At 35.7% G+C, this 22,243-nt stretch overlaps 1 protein-coding gene across 5 annotated transcripts in view; it reads right to left on the reverse strand.

Moving 5' to 3' along the window:
• The window catches only part of LOC140445558 (methionine aminopeptidase 1D, mitochondrial), a 508,650-nt gene that overhangs the window by 428,840 nt on the left and 57,567 nt on the right, over window positions 1-22,243 (reverse strand). For all 5 annotated transcript variants that reach the window (XM_072537676.1, XM_072537674.1, XM_072537677.1 and 2 more), the window contains exon 3: window positions 7,616-7,807. In XM_072537676.1, the coding sequence (XP_072393777.1) occupies window positions 7,616-7,807 (192 nt within the window). The remainder of the gene's footprint in view (window positions 1-7,615; window positions 7,808-22,243) is intronic.

Below are 22,243 nucleotides of genomic sequence, written 5' to 3' on the forward strand. Positions count from 1 at the left end.
GAACAACTTAAGAAGAGGTTAAATATGCGATATGGCCACGAACACTTGGAGCATGTATATCAGTCGCAGCTTAAAAATCGAAGACAAAGGAAAGATGAGGCTCTTCAAGAATATGAGGTAGATATTGCCAGATTAGTACGATATGCTTATCCAACAGCTCCCGAAGACATGATGGAAAAGTTGGCCGTTCAAACGTTTATTGATGGTCTTCGTGATCATGAAATGCAGAGAACACTACGATTAGCTCGTCACAAGACGCTGGTTGATGTCTTATCCGCCGCCCTCGAATACGAGTCAGCTACGCAGGCCTCTGGAGGGTACAGTTAAGTTAGGACTGTAAAAGAGGAAGGAGATGAAGATAAACTTGACCAGCTCGTTAATATGATTAAGAGTATGACATACAAGAAAAAGAAGACCATAAAATCAAGAAACTCACCATCAGGAAAACCAGAACGAGTCAGCCTTAGGGGGGCAACTTCGACCCGGAACTCTTCCAAAGACCCTCTTATACTAATAGCTTCTTTGAAATGTCGTGAAGATAGTGTATATGTAGATGGAGAAATAAATGGTAGAAGGCATACGTTGTTGGTGGATACCGGAGCGACCAGAACCATTATACGCCCAACAGTTATAAACAGCCATAAGAAACTGTTACCAACGAGGTTGCGACTTCGGACCGCTACAGGTGAAAATGCCAACATTCATGGAGAAATCCAGGTACAATTGGGAATTGGAGCAGAAAAGTTCGTCTATACTGTTATAGTTGCTGACATCGAAGAGGATGTTATATTAGGAATGGACGTAATGAATATGCATGGATTCCAATTGGATTTTAAGAAGGTAATCAAAGTTGGCAACGAGGAGGTATTTCTTCATCCACATAATGACAACACTGTGCAAGCAGCCATTAAAGAAGATACAGTCGTGCCTGCGAGAAGCGAAACGATCATAGTAGCGCGACTACAGGGAATTGTAGACGAAGAGAGACCTGTTAGGATGGAGCCTTGGAACCACGACGATGAGGTTGGCCGTGGAATAATAATTGGAAAGGAATTGGTGACTTCGGCTAAAGAAATTCCTGTGAGACTTATCAATGTCAATGACTACCCAGTGACCATCAAGAAAGAGACAAAAGTAGGAACTTGTGTACCTGTGACATCCATAATCCGTCAGGCGACAACATCTGATAATTCCAACGACAAATTCGACCAAATGGTTGCAGTTGCAGGACAGTCTCTAAATCAGATGGAGAAAAGGAAATTAAGGGAATTTCTTCGGCAGTATCGTGATATTTTCGTACTGAAAGGAGGAAAGACGGGAAGAACTACCGTTGTTAAGCATAAAATTGATACTGGTAATTCTAAGCTAATTCGTCAAACAGCTCGACGATTACCACAGGCGAAAAAAGAGAAAGCTGAAACGATTGTTCAGGAAATGAAGAAAGACGGGGTGATAGAACCTTCTACGAGCCCATGGGTCTAAGAAGAAAGACGGAACGACGAGGTTCTGTGTGGATTACCGTTTGCTGAACAACGTTACCAAGAAAGATAGTTATCCTCTGCCTCGGATCGATGACACATTGGACACATTGGCTGGAAGTAAATTGTTTTCTACTTTGGATTTGAAGTCTGGATACTGGCAGGTAGAAATGGACCCAGTAGATAAAGAAAAGACAGCCTTCACCACAGGATCTGGATTGTGGCAATTCAACGTTATGCCATTTGGACTCTGTAATGCTCCTGCGACATTTGAGAGGCTTATGGAAAATGTGTTGAGAGGGTTATCTTGGAAAACATGCCTGGTTTATTTAGATGCGATAATCGTCTTGGGGGAGACATTCGAAGATCATTTGAGGAATTAAGAAAACGTTTTTAATCGACTTAAAGCTGCCCAATTGATGCTAAACCCCAAGAAGTGCCAGCTATTTCAAGGTAGAATCAATTATCTGGGTCATATAGTCAGTAAAGAAGGAGTGGCCGTGGATAAGGGAAAAATCGATTCCATTAAACAATGGCCAAAACCAACTGACAAACATCAAGTGAGAAGTTTTCTTGGACTATGTACTTACTACCGGAAGTTTATTAAGAAGTTTGCAGATATCGCTAAGCCATTAACGCGACTTACGGAGGAAGCAAGAGATTACCGCTGGGATACAGACTGCCAAAATGCCTTTGAGACGTTGAAAAAGCATTTAATAACAGCACCAATTTTAGGGTATCCACTGCCAGAAGGAGAGTTCATCTTAGATACGGATGCAAGTAATGTGGGAATTGGAGGAGTGCTGTCTCAGATTCAAGGAGGACAGGAACGAGTCCTCGGATATTTTAGTAAAGTTCTTTCAAAACCTGAGCGGAATTATTGTGTCACGAGAAGAGAACTTCTAGCAGTAGTGAAATCAGTAGAGCACTTCTATCAATACCTCTATGGCAGAAAGTTTCTAATCCGAACCGACCATGCCGCCCTTAAGTGGTTGATGCAGTTTAAGAATCCAGAGGGTCAGATAGCCAGGTGGATCGAACGACTCCAAGAATACGATTTTAAGATTGAGCACCGGGCCGGAGTTAGCCACAGAAACGCTGATTCTCTTTCCAGAAGGCCATGTCCAGCAGAGTGTTCCCACTGCTACAAAACGGAATCCAAGGAAGCAGCAGTGCTAAGAACAACGATGGTCAACGACGACTGGACGCCTACTAAGATAGGGGAAGAACAAGAGAGAGATCCAGTTATAAAGAAAATCCGAAAATAGAAAGAGGAAAACCGTCGACCACCTTGGCAGGAAATATCAAACCTATGCTCAGTAGTTAAGACGTATTGGGCCCAGTGGGACTCATTTATCATGGAAGATGGCTTGCTCAAACGAGTCCTGGAAAATGATGACGGTTCAGAGAAGAAAAGACAGTTGGTGATTCCAAAGAGCAGAATAGCCGAAGTACTTCGTCAGTTACACGACAGTCCATCAGGAGGGCATTTTGGTGTAAAGAAAACCCTTCAGCGAATTCGGGAACGGTTTTATTGGATGAACAATTCCGACGACGTAAAAGACTGGTGTAAGAAATGTACTATTTGTGCTACGAGTAACGGGCCTTACCGAAAAAGGAGAGCTCCTATGAGACAATATAATGTTGGAAGCCCGTTTGAAAGAATAGCTTTGGACATCGCTGGGCCATTCCAGAAAGTGAAAATGGAGGCAAGTACATGCTGGTAGTAATGGATTACTTCACTAAGTGAGTCGAGATTTACGCACTTCCAGACCAGAAGGCCGCCACCGTTGCAGATAAGTTGATCCAAGAATATATCAGCCGATTTGGAGTGCCTTTGGAGATCCATAGTGACCAAGGCAGGAACTTCGAAAGCGATCTATTCCAAGGAATATGTGATAGACTAGGCATGAAGAAAACAAGAACTACCGCGTATCATCCGCAATCAGATGGTATGGTAGAACGAATGAATAGGACAGTTGGCAAGTATTTGACAAAGATGGTGTCCGATCATCAGCGAGACTGGGACCAATACCTTCCGTTCTTCACAATGGCCTACAGATCTGCTGTTAACGAATCAACAGGCCAGACAGCAGCCAGAGTCCTATTCGGACGCGAAATGCGACTACCTTGTGATCTAGAGTTTGGGTGTCGACCTGGAGAAGATTATGTGATCGAATTACGAAGAAGAATGGACGATGTACATGAGTTGGTCCGTTCCCACCTCAGATCGCTAGCGACAGAATGAAGAAACGGTACGATACACAAGCCGAAAAGGGTTGCTTTAAGAAGAACGACAAAGTATGGCTGTATAATCCCAAGAAACGAAAAGGTTGTTCTCCCAAATTGCAGCAGTTTTGGGAAGGCCCATACTTAATTATGGAGAAGATCAACGATGTCATCTACCGAATAAGCAAGATTCCGAGGGGAAAGCCGATGATAGTACACCATAACCGACTGGCGTCTTTCGAAGGTGACCACGACGTAGATGAAGAAGTGGAAGTAAACCACGTATAAGATGTGTCTGGCCTCACGTTTGAGGAATTCATGGGTGCCTATGGAGGTACCCGGGTGCCTATGGAGGTTTTCGAAGGAAGTTTGGTCGAGTTGCAGAACTTCAATGCCAAGTGCCAGCTCCCGGTAAAACCCTGAAACTCCAAGATGCATCACGTTACCTTTTCTACCTGGTAACAAAAGACACTGCCCGTGGCCAACCTACCTACCGAGATGTATGGGAAGCCTTACTTCAATTGAGAGAGCACGTACTAGAGTCCGACGTGCAAAAGTTAGCCATGCCAAAGTTGGAGTGCCGCCAATTAGATTGGAGGGTTATCCGAAATATGGTGGAGGAGATCTTTAAAGACACCGAAGTCCAGGTGTTAGTCTGTTGCAATCCGCATAGTTACTGGTGCGGAGAGAAAACCGTCCCTTGTCATTTTTATACAACTGGAAGTTGTAAAAGAGGGTCCAGTTGCCGATACCAGCATACAGTTCCAGTTCCAGTCCCGACAAGGTTCCAGGAGGAACCATCTTTTAAGAGGGGGGCAATGTTACGATAAATATCATGGCCTAAAATAACTGTAAATATATTATGACTAATTCTGTTTTGTTGTAGAAATTTCGGCGAAGGATCTAGACCCAAATTATGATGAATCATCCGACTAGAGGTTTCCAGGTAGGCCGAATGAGACCGGTCTGAGCTTCTGGTTACTTCGATGGGAGATCGCCGCTGTTCTCGAATAACAGGATTTCATATATAATAACGGAACTTTAATTGAAGGGGCAGTTAATTTTGAGGAAGATTCGCGGTCGCGATTTTAATTGTTACGTTCGCCTATATAAATTATGTATTATTCGTTAAATAAATTGATATAAATTATCGTGCTTTTTAATGAATTAAAATAAGAACAATATAATAAATTAATAAAGACATTATAAATTAACTAAAGACATAGCAGTTAAATAAATTCATTACAATATCTTAAAGTTTTATTCCGATGGATCTTTTTATTTATTTTTTTCTTTGGTTGGGAAAGAAGAAGTATGACAATATATATATATATATATATATATATATATATATATATATATATATATATATATATATATATATATATATATATATATATATATATATATATATATATAACGTGCACGCATTTTTATATGAAAAATACTATATATATATATATATATATATATATATATATATATATATATATATATATATATAGTATTTTTCATATAAAAATGCGTGCACGTTATTCAAGATTTACATCAGAACCCCACATCAGAACATCAGAATAGTTAGTAAGTGAGGAATTTTTAAAACGTCAACTATTTGTCAAACTATTATATTAACAGTAAATACACTTAGTTTTAATACTACCGCAACACACTAAATTCCATTAGAAAACATTTTAATACAAAATTATATATTCTAAATTTTAAACTTAGCTCTTTTAGGGCTTTAATATTAAAAACGTGCCGTCATTATTTCTTGTTCAAAATAATCTATCTTATATGGAAGCTTATCAGCTTTTTACAGACTATTTATTTGTTTTGGTATAGCACAATCACAATACTCAACAATAATTAGTTTTAAAAGCTATTAATCTAAATTTAATATGTATTTATAAATACAATTTATTAATATATATTATATTATGATTAGATTGTGCAAGAAATCAAAACATAAACAAAATTCTTACTCTAAAAAAGCGGCAACACTTTATACACTTTTGCCATACGCTGAACTGTCAATAAAATTTGAAGTATTCCTGTATCAGTTGCGTACAATTGTCTAATCTATTTAATTAAAATTATTATTTTGTGGAATATTAGACTTAAAGACTTATTATTATTTCATAAAATTTATATTATTAATAATAACATATGTTTTTGGTTATTTAATCAATATAATTCTAAAATTCCCAATATAATGATGATTACATTTTTCTGATTGTTATACCATGTTGACGCCTATGAAAAATCGAGCAATTCCGTATGGGTTTCGTATTATTAGCTGTGTTAGGAAAATTTTAACTTTACGGTTGACGTTCTGGAAATTTTAAATATAAGTGACGTCACCTTAAATACATTGTGACGTGCACGCATTTTTATATAAAAAATGCTATATATTCCTTCCCTTAACAAAAAATTATTTTTCAATATACAGAGTGATTTCTGTGATATACCTTCAGTCTGAAAGCAAATATTTGTTTTTGTTATTAATATCAATAGATGTAAAATACTTGTAGCACAAAGTGGAATTACAATTAATAATTCCAATATATAGTGGACAATAAGATAATATTAAGGCTGTTTTAGCAGTTCAAGTACACTGCGATTTGAAATGGGCGTATCACTTACATTTCTACACTGCTTACGCGAGACCATCTTTACTCAGTGCCGCCGGCCGACAGGTAGTTTAATGACAACAAATACATTATTCTCCATTCAAATTAGTTTTAACACGAACTAATTGACCGTACGTTCATGAGATTTGACGTCACGAAGGCGATAACGATGAAACTAAGCGCCGATGATGAGTAACACGTTTCACTATTAGATTTCAGTATTTTTTAGCAATTTTCTTTAAAGTTGGAACACGCTTTTCTCGATTATTACTGGACACAGAAAGGTGAAACAAAAATCAACGATTACAGAAAAAAAAACTCTTTCGAGTGATGGGCGTAAAAAGTTTGGTTATAATAGAACGTTAAACAGTAGATTCCAAGTTTTCAACAGAAGTTTCAAAAAAATAAAAAAAGTAAAACCATCAGTTTAAAGGCAACATAATTTCGAATAACGTGTCCAAATTTCGAGACATTTTGTCGGTAAATAACAGAGAAAACACTGTCCCTAGATTTTGGTGCACCGATAAAACAGCCTTAATATAATTGAATTTTAAGTACTCGTATCACACAAAAATATTTACGTTATATATTTCTGATGAAATTTTAAGAAATTAAAACCTTTAAACACTGGTGTTTATTATTGTTTATTCCTTAATTTAATATTTAATAATTGATTGGAACTACTTTATTATTTGTAAGCAATTAACTCAACGAGTAAAGATATTGACCTAACTTAATAGTCGTTTCGTTACAGATATTATTTAAATTCAAGTTATAAATTGCACACCAAAAAGAAGTAAAATAAAAACTATACTCCATTCGCTTAGCTCGGGCATATTTTGACAGATTCATTGTGGGAAACCTACAACACAACAATTCCTTCTTCTCAGTATTAATAGTTCAAGTATACCTACTATTGCAGACTTCATTCTTTGAAAAAAGAAGAATTATTCTAAATAGTGGAAGTGTATACTAAACACATAACATTTTGGGTACTATATATAGTAGTTGTTATAATTTAACATAACTATTTATTATCTATGGTGTAAATAAATAAATATTGATTGTCGGTAATTTGTAAAGTTCTATTTTATATACTATTTAGTTTGTTTACGATTAATATGGGCTATAAATACGTGTGCTTAGTTGTATAGTAATTTCCAGCCACTTCGAGTCTGTCAAAAAGTAACTAACATCGCAAAAAAATAATGACTAAATTCACTAGACAGTTCGGACTGGAGATAGCGAACCGAGTATAACAATTCAATTTGTACTTACCGTTATGTCAACATTAATAATATCCCCATCTTCTAATGGTCTGTCATCTGGAATTCCATGACAAGCTACATTATTGATTGATGTGCACACAGATTTTGGAAAATGGTTATAATTTAAAGGAGAGGGATAAGCATTATTTGCTAAGCATGTGTCAAAAACAAATATATCAATTTCATCACTTTTAATTCCAACCTAAAATAAAAGACAACTTTCAATTTCTATCTGCAAAAAATGCTTTTAAATAAAAATTAATACGTAAAACATAATCTGATACCCATCATAAACATTAAAGTGTGAGCAAAGAAACATGACATTATGATATACTAACCGACCGACCCGACGAAATTCGAATCGCCTTATTATAATAAAATTAAATAATGTATCAAAGTTCAATAAACCCTTCTTTCGAGTCTGTTAAGTAACAGAAATATCTGGGTAATGAAATGAATCCGGTCGAGGAACAACTTTACCATTTCCAACAAATGTTTTTGATTATCACGAATATCTTCCAAAGTTCTGTACAGTGCCTGTAATAACCTCTTGTGGGCCTATGTACATCCATCCGAAAAGATTAATTTGCATACCTGTAAAATCTTCGCCATTCCTGTATTTTTGGCGATGTTGCAATCTGGTGTTTCATTAATGTGTATGTAATGGTAACTTCAAGGCAAAATTTGGAATTTCTTGCGCCATTCAATAATATTGCAGATATTCCAGATGAAGCCAGCTAGGACTACTGCGATCTGATCCTAATAATAAAATTAGTTATGTTTTTCTGTCCATCCTCAGCATGAAGGAAGTAAACTCCACCAGGGCCAATGTTCACAGCATCTATCAAAATATCGTATGTAATCCTTTGTTGTTGTTTCAATTGTAAAAAATTGGTATTGTAACAAGATTATACTTGGCAACCCTGTCAACCATTGTGACGTAGGATGCTGTCAACGGTTGTCTGCCATAATTCATTGGCATTTTCATATTGTCTACATAGCAATTAACATGTGTGTATCTGTATAATGTAGTTTTAATTGTTTTATTTTTCATCTGAATACACCACATCAAGCAATGTGTTTTACTATCATTACATCAACCTGTGCGTTGCTACCTATTTGCAGTGAAGTTATTACTAAATGAACCCTTATTTCTCGAGAATCACATCCCAACCTAACCATCCCCTTAAACCTGGCGTCCCAACTAGTGGCCGAGAATGAACATTATTTCGTAAGTGTTAAAGTGCTTTTGATACCGTAGATTTCGCTGTAAGTATTTTTTTTTAATCATTAACCCTACTTTCACAACATGGCCGTCCATTTCGCGCGGTTTTACGCTTGTTCATCCCGGCATATCGATTTTGCATCGACGTGATCATGACAGTACGGAAATCGATTCATTTCTAGCGAATACTCGTTTTCGTTTGTCGTTCTACGCAGTGTTGCCTATGTCTAACATAATTTCGTAGTTCTTCAAATTTTTTCAACATTTTGTTGCCAAATGTAAAATGTTATCCAATTTGTTCAGATTTTCTATTAAAATATATAATTATACAACTTTTTCAATAAAATAACTTTTATTGCGTATAATTATACAAGTTTTTCAATAAAATAACATTTATTGCGTATAATTATACAACTTTTTTCAATAAAATAATATTTATTGCGTATAATTATACAATTTTTTCAATAAAATAACATTTATTGCGTATAGTTATACATTTTTCTCAATAAAATAACTTTTATTGCGTATATAATTATATAACTCTTTCAATAAATCTTTTATTGCATATAATTATATCCCATTCTCAATAAAATAACTTATTGCTCATAATTATATATCTTTTTTCAATAAAATAACTTTTATTGCTTATATAACCATTTCAGTTTTATAACAAAACAATTTTATTGCATATTTAGTGATATTTGGTTGTCTGTTATATCTTGAACAATGCCGAAAGCCAATTCACAAAATCTTACAGGAGAGTGTTCTGCTCCTACTATGATGGCAATGTCTCAAGATCAGTTTCAATCTTTACTTTCAGTACTTACTAATTCTAATAAACAAGTATCTGAAGATCTTTTGGTACAAATCAGAGATCTTACGAGAACTCCTACATATATGGCAGGTAGAAATTTCGTTAAATGTACTGCTCGTTCTGATGGTACTATTAACGCTGATGTTGAAGCTTTTCTTGACAATGTAATCACTTTTAGGGACTGCTTAAGGACTGCTCCAAAATAAGTGATGAGAATGCTCTTCGTGGTTTATCCATGCTGCTTAATGGTTTTGCTGCTACATGGTGGCAAAGTATTAAAAATACAGTTCTCACATGAGAAGATGCTGTACAGGCCTTAAAAGATGCCTATTCGAAAAAACTTCCGCCTCATTTAATATTTCGAGAAGTATTCTCGCGTGAACAAAATTCTAGTGAACCTACTGAATTATTTGTTTCCCATATTCGAGCTTTGCTTGCACAATTACCTTATACCCTAACTGAAGAGGTTCAGTTGGATATGGTTTATGGCTTACTGGTACGCAAATTACGAAAAAGGCTACCAAGAAATAAATTTCACAACTTTAAGGAACTTTTAATGGAATCTCGAGAAATTGAAGCATCCTTAAAGGAAGGTTTAGCTGCTACCGACTCTGATCGTCGACAAAAACCTCAATCAAATCCAGAAAAGAACCCTTGAAAAATAAAATTCAAATCGAAGTGTACGTTTTGTAAACATTTTGTCCATATTCAGTCAGAATGCAGAAAATTTAACAATATTAGTCAAAAGACTAAGCAATCTAATTCTAATGATTCAGTTAGCACGTATGAACCTTCTAGTCGTCTAAATACGAATCCTAGCAATTCAAATGTACCTCCTCAACGTTCTTCCAGTGTAGTTTGTTATGGTTGCAATACTCCTGGTTATGTTCGCACTAATTGTCCTAACTGTAAAATTTCTGTAAATCCTATTACTACAGAAGCAGCCTCTTCTGTAGAGCTTCTTTTAACAGAAACTAACAATTTGAATAATCGCCCCCTCTTACCACTTACCTCTTAAGTGTCTTAGGTTTGAGTGGTTGCGCATATGTTGATACTGGAGCAAAATGTACTATAGCTGGAATTAAGCTATACAATCATTTTGTAAACAAAGGTCTACACTATGTTTCCAAGGAAATGAGTTTAGTGCTTGCTGACGGCATAAGCCGCACAGTAACAGCTCATATTTTTGAATGTTTGGTTCTCCTATTAGATAGATCCATACCTACAACTTTTGTTGCATTTCCTGAGCACACATCAGCTAAAACTCTTCTTGGCATAGACTTCTTAAAAAATGCTGATATTATTATTAATATCCCTCAAATGAAATTCTCATTTGCTGATTCTCTTAATGTTCAACATAAATTATTACGGGAACCTAACTCCTGCAATGCTTCAATTAAGGTACTGCATTATAGGTACTTTTTTCAACAATAAAAAACAATGAAAAAAATAAATTTTATTTAAAAAAAAATATTATCATACAAAAGAACCATTCTTTACAATTACTACTTAAAGATAATTTCTTTTAAATGTTGGCCATGATTACGATTAAGTTGGTTCATTCTGAAGTACCAATTCTCGATGACTCGATCCAGCATTTCGATTGGTATTTCACCATTGGCTCGAGTAATAGCCTCCAATGCCTTAATTGTATCTGGTTTATTCATGTAGACTTTGGACTTTAGGTAGCCCCAAAAGAAAGAGTCTAGAGGTGAAATGTCACAGGATCTAAGCGGCCAATTCACTGGTCCAAAGCGTGAAATAATTTGTTCACCGAATTGTTCTCTAAATAAAGCCATGTTTTCACGGGCTGTATGGCAAGTGGCGCCATCTTGTTGGAACCAAATGTCGCCGAGACCACCAGCTTCAATTTCAGGTACCAAATAGTCCGTATCATGGCACGATAACGGTCTCTATTCACAGTAACATTCTGGCCGGCATCGTTTTAAAGAAATATGGACCAACGATTCCATCAGCATATAAACCACACCAAACAGTTGTTTTTTTCAGTGTGTAATGGCAACTCTTGAACCTCTTTGGTTTGTTCATTACCCCAAATACGGGCATTTTGTTTATTAACGTACCCATTAAGCCAAAAATGGGCCTCATCTGAAAACAAAATTTTTCTCGAAAACGGTGGATCTTCTGAAAGCTTATCAAGAGCCCATCGACTGAAACGGTGACGACTCGGAAGGTCGGTCGGCTTCAGCTCTTGCGCTAATTAAATTTTGTATGCTTTTAAACCAAGATCCTTACGTAAAATACGCCAAGTTGTTGCATATGACAAGCCAAGAACTGTTGAGAACGGCGACGAATCGATTCTTCATTATTTTCGAGTACACTATCTGTTACCGCCGCTATATTTTCTTCAGTACGTGCTGAATGTGATCTATTTGGTCGCGTGTTATCCAATAATGAAAACTGGGTTTCAAACTTACTACTCGTAAAGCGATTTGCGATTGCATGTTCGCTAGGCCGATTATGTGGACCATAAATTGCTCTAAGCGCACGAAACACATTCCTCAGAGAACTCCCATTTTCAAAATATACCTTAATAATTTCTAGACGCTGTACCGGGCTTTCCATCATGAAATGTCAAACAATACTGAACAAAAGCGAAATGTCAGTTTAACAGTATTCATGCACGATCTCCAATCAAATCCCCAAAAAAAAGTACCTCTAAATAAATCACCCAAGTGAAGTTAGAGGTATGTTTTCTTTCTACACATAATTTGACAGGTTACGTCAAAATAAGAGATGTTTAAATAAAAGTTCTCTGGTCTGTATTTAATCTAAATACAGGCGGCGTTTATTCGCGATTGAAACTGAATGTAGAGGGCAGGTCGATTGCAGTGTCATGGCCGATATAAATGGTATAAACAAACATAACAGTCTAATGTTTACCATTGCTTTTACATGTTTAGTTTGGTTTAAGAAGAGTTATTTTTATCATTTAAAAATGGAAATTAGCCTAATGATATCTTTGAGTATTGTGGTGAAGCAAAGAGACCATTGGTTGAAGGGGAAGCAGTTTTCAAGTGATGAATTCTTAAATTTTAACTTTAATGTTTGAAACTGGCTTGTGTATTGATGAATCCTATTTTTTGTATACCTGGGAACCCAGAGTATAATGTTCTGTATAATGTTTGTCTTACTAATATATGCATTATTTTATATTATGCCTTATGTTTTCAATATGTTAATTTTTATTTTATACTATTTTTTGACATATTTAAGTACTTTATTGTATATTAAAATAAATAAATAACTTGAAAAATCGGTAAGATAGTTTCGAAACAAATTCAGATTTCTGCTTTAATCTGGAGCCTTCTAAAAATTGCAAGGCATGGCCAAACGATGATAAAGATGTTAATAGAGACATGGGGAATCTAAAATTTGCATTCCACGACATGTCTATTCATCTAAGCAGAAATCCTAACGAATTTGTTTCTCGTACTCATACAGAGTAGATCCGAAGAAAATGAAAAAGACAGAAAATATTTTATTTCACGTTCAAAGCGTCTATGTACCTATTGATACGTATTTCGCTTTAATAAAGCTCATCAGAATAGTTATTCATAGCCGTTCAGAACGGCTATGAATAACTATTCTGATGAGCTTTATTAAAGCGAAATACGTATCAATAGGTACATAGACGCTTTGAACGTGAAATAAAATATTTTCTGTCTTTTTCAAATAACTTGAACTTGACTTTATTGTAAGATAGTTCATTTGATTACATGAAATCAACCTTAACTTGAGATCACCTGTCAGAAAAGATCATAAGACATGAGTTATCTTTAAAATATTCCATAATAAATCATGAGGAAAAAACCTCGATTTGATTTAAAATACTTTAACGTAGTCATAATGCTGAAATTTACTAAAAAAACTTTAATAATGCTATTCAAATCAAGAGCTGTCTGGTTTGTTTATACCACTTTTAGTAGTTTAAATTTATTCCGCCAGAGGTCAGATACTTTGTTTTCAATCGCGAATTAACGCACAATAATAAAGGACGCACAACTGGACATGCGTATACAGTCCATCTAATTTATAAACCGCTGCACGTCATTATCTACGTCAGAGATCGAAGTTGACATAGTTGCCAAAGTATAAAAAAATCCTGAATCCATTTTAAATAGGAAGTAGGTCACATAATTATTATTATACTCTTTACAACGACTATATAAATTCTTACGTAACATTTTTGAAATAAAACACACTAATTTTGTTCTAAAAAGAACAGATTTTATTAAATAGGTAAAAATATAAAACAAGAGGTATTCACTTTAAAATTTAAAATAATAAAGTACAAAAAGTGTCAACACCGCAACTGTCAAATAAGTGTTACCAATTTATGCCAAAATTTCACCTTCGTTCGATTACAGTTACAGTGTGTTCCGAACAAATGTTCTTCATAAAAACGCTTTATAATGCATTTATACAAATTAAATGAAACATATTGTTGTCTATTTCTTTAAGTTAACATTAATAGAAATCTTTAAATATTAGTTCTACGCGTATATAATAAAATATGTCTAGTGGCTGTAATGCCAGTGTACTCGGCTGTGATTTTAAAAAGAACACACCTACCGCCCAAATATTTCGTGTTGGTATCATGTGACGTCACGGGCTATGACGCCGATGACGTGCAACGGTTTGTAAATTAGATGGACTGTATGTCAAAATAAAGTTGCTTTTATTAAAGGATGACATAAAATACGTCTTCAATAACTGTCTATTTTGTTAATCACAGCATTCTTTGTTAGTCCTAGTATGGCGCCATCTATTAGTCATATTGCGATTTAAAATGACAGAAAACTATTTTTAAAGTCTTTCCGAACAATTTTTTGAAAATTATCTTTTACACAAACCTTCTCCTGATAATAACAAATACAACAAAAAATTACTTAATTTGTTGCAGTCGTTCTGAAGTGATGCCCGTACAAACATTTCCTATAATGGGTTCAGAAATGTGAGTGTTTGGAAAAGTGTTCAAGACTTATGTATAATATATGGTTATACCAATGTATTTGAACGGCTTTTTCTGAGAAGACTGGAGCTTATTTTATATGACAGTAATGTTTTACCGAATTATCAGTTTGGGTTTAGGAAACTACTATCGAGCAAATTCATAGGGTGGTAAAGACTATCAGAAATTCGCTCGAACAAAAAAATTACTGTACTGCTGCATTTCTAGATGTCTCTTAAGCATTCAACAAAGTTTGGCATGTAGGCCTTATATCAAAAATTAAATCCATATTTCCTCATCCCATAAGTTCACTTTTAAGATCCTACCTGACAGATCGATTCTTTCAAGTCAAAAGAGGTGGGGAAATCACTAACCTGTTTCCAATTTGTTCCGGAGTTCCACAAGGAAGCATACTAGGACCCACCCTCTACTTAATATACACATCAGATCTCCCAACGACGAAAAATACAACAATCGCTACATATGCCGATGACACAGTTATCATGGCTTCAAATTCTACAGCAACTGAAGCATCCCAGGTATTTCAAAATCACCTACTTAAACTAGAGAGCTGGCTTAAACTGTGGCGAGTCAGAGTTAACAGTTTAAAATCAACACAAATAACGTTTACTTCAAAAAAAGATGTCGCGCCACCAGTTTCTATAAACAACACTCCACTACCAGTTAATACCGTCGTTAAATACTTAGGAATCCATTTGGATAGCAAACTTAATTGGGGCATCCACATATGGAAGAAACGCCTGGGTGCTCGCCACTGGGCAGCTTCCTACTATGTTACTTTTCATTTATTAAAATTGTATTACATTTTTTTGTGCTAACTATTTTTTGAAATATTTTTATTCTACTTTTATCATATTTTCCAAAACATTCTGTACCTGTTGCGTGTCAATTTAACCACATTTTTTTGTTACTCTCTCTACTTATTGTTCTACAACGAATATTGTTCATTCAGTCGACCGCCTCCTCAAACACCAACTTCTACTGAGAACCAAAACCCTACATTAGAGACCCCTCAAACCTCTCCGTCTAGTTTTTCGCCGACCTCTCGAATAAACACTAACCTTTCCACACAGTCTCGTCTGTATTATTATCAACATGTTTGATACACATTAAAGATGTCTACGGTGATTTTCAGAAAATTGGCCTACTAGAAACAAGCTCCATGGCTAATTTTATTTCAGATAGTTGCTTTCGGCGCTTAGGTCTTTCCCGTAATAATTTATCAATCCCAATGGAAGGTCTAAACGGAATGTCGACGTGTACCACTCAGGGTACCACGTTCTGTAATATTAAATCGTGTGATCGTGACAGCCCGATCTTCTCGTTGGACGCAATTATTGTGGACAAGCTGTGTTCAAATCAACCAAAGGTATTTATCAATTCTCACGATCTTACTCATATTCGTGATCTGAAACTAGCAGATCACACATTCTATCAACCAGGTCCGATAGACATGCTGATAGGTGCCGAATTAGTTACTCTCTTTTTAAAGTCTGGTCGAATTTTTGGCGAACCAAACCAACCTGTGGCTTTAGAAACCATTTTAGGTTATGTGCTACAAGGGTGAGTCTCTGCGGCTCTTTCAAATTCTCATTTTACCTCTTTACATACGTCTATCTATACAAACATAGATATTCTTTTACGAAAGATTTGGGAAGTCGAAAATATATCTAAACCTGCCATTTTGTCCTAAGACGATTAAGCTTGTGAGCATATTTATAAGGTATTAACTTTCCGAGAGTCAACAGACAGATTTTCTGTTCCTCTACCGTTTCGACAACCCAATCCTGTTTTTTGCGACACTTATTCTCGGGCATATCGCCGTTTTTGTATGTTTTGTTTCAAGAAAATTCCGATCTCAACGAGAAATAAGTTCATGAAGGATTATATTTTTTTTTATTGAAAATTAACGTGTCTCGACAGCTTATGGTCATTGACACGGGTACATTTTACAACATTATACATATTTTATATAGGTACAAGAATTCGATATGAACATTTTTTTTTGTAGAAAAGTTAAAACAATAAAGCTTATCACTATGAACTGTTTATATTAGCTGAATTAAACTTGTTTCTTTTAAGAATCTAAGAACACTGTCAAAACGGTTTGGAACACTGAGAATGTCTTTTAGATTTCCTTTTAGGCTGTGCTTGTTTCTGGAAGAATCATACTGGCATCAGTCCACTATCACGCGTTTGATGGAAAGGAGGCTATTACAATAGTGGCATACTGGAGGGTTTTTTGATGCCATAAGGTATCCATGTGTGAGACGTGTATGCCCTATTCGTAGTCGGTGAATAACTGATTTTTCTTTCCTGTTCATAGAGGAGATATTGACGCGAGATAAGTTGGGTTAAACGTCATGCAGCTTAGTTTTTGTTTTACTCCACAGGTCCGCCCATGAGCTGTGGATTTTTTGTTTTATCAATATTTTAAGATCCGTATGGATTTGGACCACTTTGAAGGCTATGTCAGAAGAACATGCTGCTTTAGCGGCTAGGTTTGCTTTTTCGTTTCCCAATATACCAACATGAGATGGAGTCCAGATCATTATGACTTTTATGTTAGCAGAATATAGTTGGTTACAGATGGTGTAGATTTCCTGGACTAGTGGGTTTTTCGAGAAAATGCATCAAATGGAATGAATCGAGGAAAGAGAATCAGTGCAAATGGCGATTTTTATGCTTTCATTTGAAATAGGATGGATTGAAGTCTTTAATGCTTAAAGTATTCCATATAATTCTGCGGTATAGATACTACAACTTTTAGGCAATCGCACAGAGCTTATTGTCGTCGTCAGTGTGGACACAGCGGAGCCACAACAGTCTTCATTCTTGGACGCATCGGTGTATAAAATTTCATCAAATTGTGTTAAGTTGAGGATGTTTTGGAAGGATTTTCTAAGAATTGAGTTTGGGGTTTCTGTTTTGTCGAATCTGCATAAATCAGTATTGAATATTGGAAGATTGTGCATCCATGGAGCTGTCTTGGGGGTATAAATATAAGTAGTATTGGAGAGGTTAATGGGATCTAATAAAGGAGATAATATTTGTGGTAATGTGAGAGACTGATTGGATGCGTTTGCTGGGGGAGGTTCTATGGGATTGATTAGATTTATTACCGGGTTACTTGGGTTTGCTGATATTCTTACAAAGCATGAAAGTAGAAGCTGCTGCCTTCTTAGATGAAGTGGTGGCTCTGAAGATTCAACACACACACTTTCAGCGGGGCTTGATTTGAAAGCACCAAGGCATAGTCGTAGGGATGTATTTTGAATCGTGTTTAGAGACTTTAGCCCTTTCGCTACGGGCCAAGTATCGGTTGCGCGTTGCTCATATACGGCGCCGGGAAAATTGTGCACTTCGCGATAGAGACGGCCCCTCCGTAGTTTACATTCTTTATATTGAAGTGCTTAAATCGTTTTTCGTTTGTCGACATTTTGTTTATATTCGTTTTATCGTAGTACTGGAATTTTTTTTTCCTAAAACTTCAAAAAAACAGTATTCAGAAAGTACGGCGCTAGGGTGAGTGATGTGCTGCCGTGTATGTACGGCATCAGTATGGTGTACTTGCGGATCGTAACGTAAATAAACGTTACTAGTAAGCAAGATGGACAATGTAGAACGTACTATTACGATTATAGCTCTTCAAAGATGTAAATAATTAAAAATGTACGGTGACAGAACCTGAACGATGGAGATTAATTTGCGTAATAGTACGGCGCTCGCTCATCAAAGCTGCAAATAAAAATCGTACTTTTACGGCAACAGTATCGAAAGGGTTAGTAGGGAGATACTAGATGCCATATAAAGAATACTGCCATAATCTAGCTTAGAGCGAATTAACGCTCTATATATTTTAAGAAGAGATTCTTCGTCAGCTCCCCAAGAGAAGCTAGCAAGAGATTTAATTAAATTGATTCTTTGGATACAGTTTCCTTAAAGTTTCTGAATATGCTGTCTCCAGATAAGCTTTTTATCAAAGGTGATACCAAGAAGTGTGAAATAATTAACTGTTTGTAAACGAAGTCCGTTTAGAGTTATAGAAGGTGGATTAGGTCTATGCTTTTTGGTAAAGTGAATTACTTTGGATTTGGGAGCTGAAAACACAAATCCAGCACGCGTAGACCAGGTATCTATTTTGTTTATTGAATTTTGTAGCAAAGTGCTGGTGTTGGCTGTGACTCTGCCCTGGCAGTATAATATAATATCATCAGCATATATCGAGTACCTGACTGGTGGTTCTATAATGAGGAAAAGTCATTCATGCTAAGTAAAAATAAGGTAGTGCTTAAAACTGAGCCCTGAGGCAAACCGTTGTCTAAAGCGTGTTGTTTTGACATTTTTCCATTTTTTAATACTCTAAAATATCGACTTGTTAAAATTTTTTTTTAAAATAAATTAATGTTACCAATTAAATTATATTCCGTTAATTTTCTTAGAATTAGAGGTTTTTTTACAGTGTCGAAGGCACTTTGGATATCTAAAGTTACTGCTATGACTTCGCTTCTATTCGAAAATGCGTTAACTATGTCAGTATGTAGTGTGACCAGGTTATCCATTGTACTTCGATTTGATCTGAAACCTGTTTGGAATGGGTCAAGAATATTATTTCTTTCTAGATACCATAGTAAGCGCTTATTGACCATCTTTTCTAACAGTTTACATAGTGAACAAGTGAGAGAAATTGGTCTATATGATTTTAGAAGATTTGGAGATGAGTCATTCGTTTTGATAGGAATTGTAGTTGCTTGTCGCCATAACTTTGGAAACTGGTTTTGAGACCAGATCTTATTATATAACTCTAGCAGTTTGAGATGTGTGTCTGGATGGAGATTTTTTAAGAATATTGATGGGATATCATCAGGACCGGCTGCTGAGTTTTTCAATGAAGATATGGCTTCGTTTAATTCTAGGAGATTAAAAGGAAGATTCATAGAGCTAGTGTTAGAAAATATTTTGGTGCTAGAAATGTTGGTATCTGAGTTATTGGGAAGATTCGGAATATTTGACTTATCTGAAAAGTGAGAGGCAAAGATATCTGCAATATGTTGATCATCGGTAACTGTATGATCCTGTAGGGAGATAGCGGCAATTTTACTGGATGTATTATGACTTTTCATACGTCTTATCTTTGACCATATTTGCGCGGGAGAACTATCTTTTGTGATTGAACTAACGTACTGATTCCATGAGGCTTTCTACTTTCTTTTAAAATACGCCTAGAATTGGCCCTAAGTTTTTTAAAATTTATTAAATCCGTGGTGGTACGGGTCTTCCGGAATTTATTTAATGCCTTTTTGCATTGTTTGATAGCTATTTTGCACGACTCATTCCACCACGGAACAGGTTTCTTGGACGGATCAATTGCGCATTTACCAATACATTACTCAGCAGATTCTTTTAAACAGTTATTTAATAGTTTTACATCTGTATCTATATCATTGTTAAAAAGTAATTCATCAGTTTTTCCCTTAACAGTGGTTCTAAAAAGATCCCAGTTTGTTTGAGTGATTTTCCATTTTGTTATAATTCTTGAGGGCATTTTTGACTGGTCAGGGATGAGGATGGGAAAATGACTATTATCATAGAGACTGTTTAATGTGTACCATGAAAGTAAAGGAAATATTCCGGGATTACAGAAAGATAAATCTATGGAAGAGAAATTACCTGTTTGGATGTGAAAGTACGTACTACTTCTTGAATTTAGTAAGTTTATATTTACGTTATTTAGGAAATTTTCGATTGTTTTACCTCTTCCAAATGTGTTTTCGGAGTATTATGTGCATTAAAGTCATCTACTAAGATAAAAGGTGTAGGAAGCTGAGAAGTTAAATCTTCAAGATCGGAACTTATTAAACAGTAGTTTGGAGGGATGTATATGCAACAAATTGTAATTTTGTAAGGACACCAAGCTGTAACGGCTATAGCTTCGAAGTTTGTGTTTAGCGAAAATTCTTTATGGAAAATATTAGTGGAAACAAAAATTGATGCTCCGCCACTGGCACGAAGTTGGGTAGTTCGAATATAGTGGTAACCTGTAAAATTTTTAAGTTGTCCGGAATACTTATCAGTAAGATTTGTTTCTTGTACGCATATAATGTCAGGAGAAGACTCAGATATGAGCTGTTCAAGGCGTGGACGACGAGGATAGAATCCATCACAATTTCATTGTATCAGTGTGAAGGCTGAAATTAATACGTAGAGTGTTTGGATTTTTGCGAGGTTTGTGAACTATCAGACCTATTCTATTCTTTACCACAAGCATCCTGAGAATTATCAAGACTGTTTATACTTTCAGAATCATCTGTTGCAGAATGTATTTTAGTTTTAATTTTTTTAATTAAGCGTGTAATTCTGATTTTTGTAGATCTTTCTTTAAAATTTGGGTGTATAGATTGCACAGTTAGAATGAGTGATTTAATATCTGTTGTGAATTTAAATGCTTCTGAGACAGGGTCACAGCTGCCGTAAGCGTTCTCGATAAAGGCAATTATATTATCAGGAGGAACTGCTAAAGCTTCTGGGCTTTGTTTATAGACTTCGTGTATTGCTTGCTTGGAGTCAGTGGATAGACTGGGGTCGAGAGAAGAACTACGTTTTCGTTTCTTTTTTGTATTGAAGGTGCAGGTTGAAGGTTCTTATCGCTTATAGATGATACAGATGAACGTGGCCTTTTCTGTGAAAGTTGAGAACTTAAACATAGTTTATCTGACTTTTCAGATATTGTATTAATTCTCTGGGAAGGAAGACAACTAAAATAGATTTGTTTGGGAGGGAGACGGTTCAAAATGAGATAGAAATTGTGTATTCTGTTGCTGTGACGTTGATTCGGTGGGGGGACTTGAGAGGTCATGAGAAACAGTAGGATTTTCAGATGATAAGTTGTCAGATGAAGTATTGCGAGAATTAGAAGCAACATGTCCTGATTGTTTGCATAAGAAACATTCCATCTTGTCCGTAAACAGAAACATTCTATTATCATTGCCTTCAAAAGGAATAAACAAGGAGGTGTGAAGCTCAAAATTATCAGAGGGAAGAAAAATATATACTTGACGGCGGAAGCTAAGGATGTGGGATTATTCATCAGCTGGAATGCCTGCTTTAAGAAAGGACACGGGGAAGGCGATTTGAACGGTTGGGTGGGATTTCAGAAGTTGATCAACGAGATTTGTGTTCGCTATATATATATATATATATATATATATATATATATATATATATATATATATATATATATATATATATATATTAAATGGCCAAATATATGGCCTAGGAGGACAAATTTGTTAAACTTCCCGTGCTCGAATCGGTATCAATAAAGTGTTATGATCATTTCGGCCTATCCCAGCCTCATCAGACACTTGGGCTGATACAAATTCAAACTCGGAAAGTCCAACGAATGTCTCCCAAAACTTCACTACAACAGTAGTTAGCTTACAAAGGCGCCACCTGCTTTGGCGGCCGTGAACGAAAACGATATGATAATATCGTTTTCTGTATCCTCTGCGCTATGTGAAATGTGTAAAAGATACAATCTTTTAGCGAAAGCCGCTATCGCTTTATTAAATTAAATGGCCAAATATATGGCCTAGGAGGACAA

Source organism: Diabrotica undecimpunctata, chromosome 7 (genome assembly GCF_040954645.1).
Source record: "Diabrotica undecimpunctata isolate CICGRU chromosome 7, icDiaUnde3, whole genome shotgun sequence".
Classification (NCBI taxonomy): domain Eukaryota; kingdom Metazoa; phylum Arthropoda; class Insecta; order Coleoptera; family Chrysomelidae; genus Diabrotica; species Diabrotica undecimpunctata.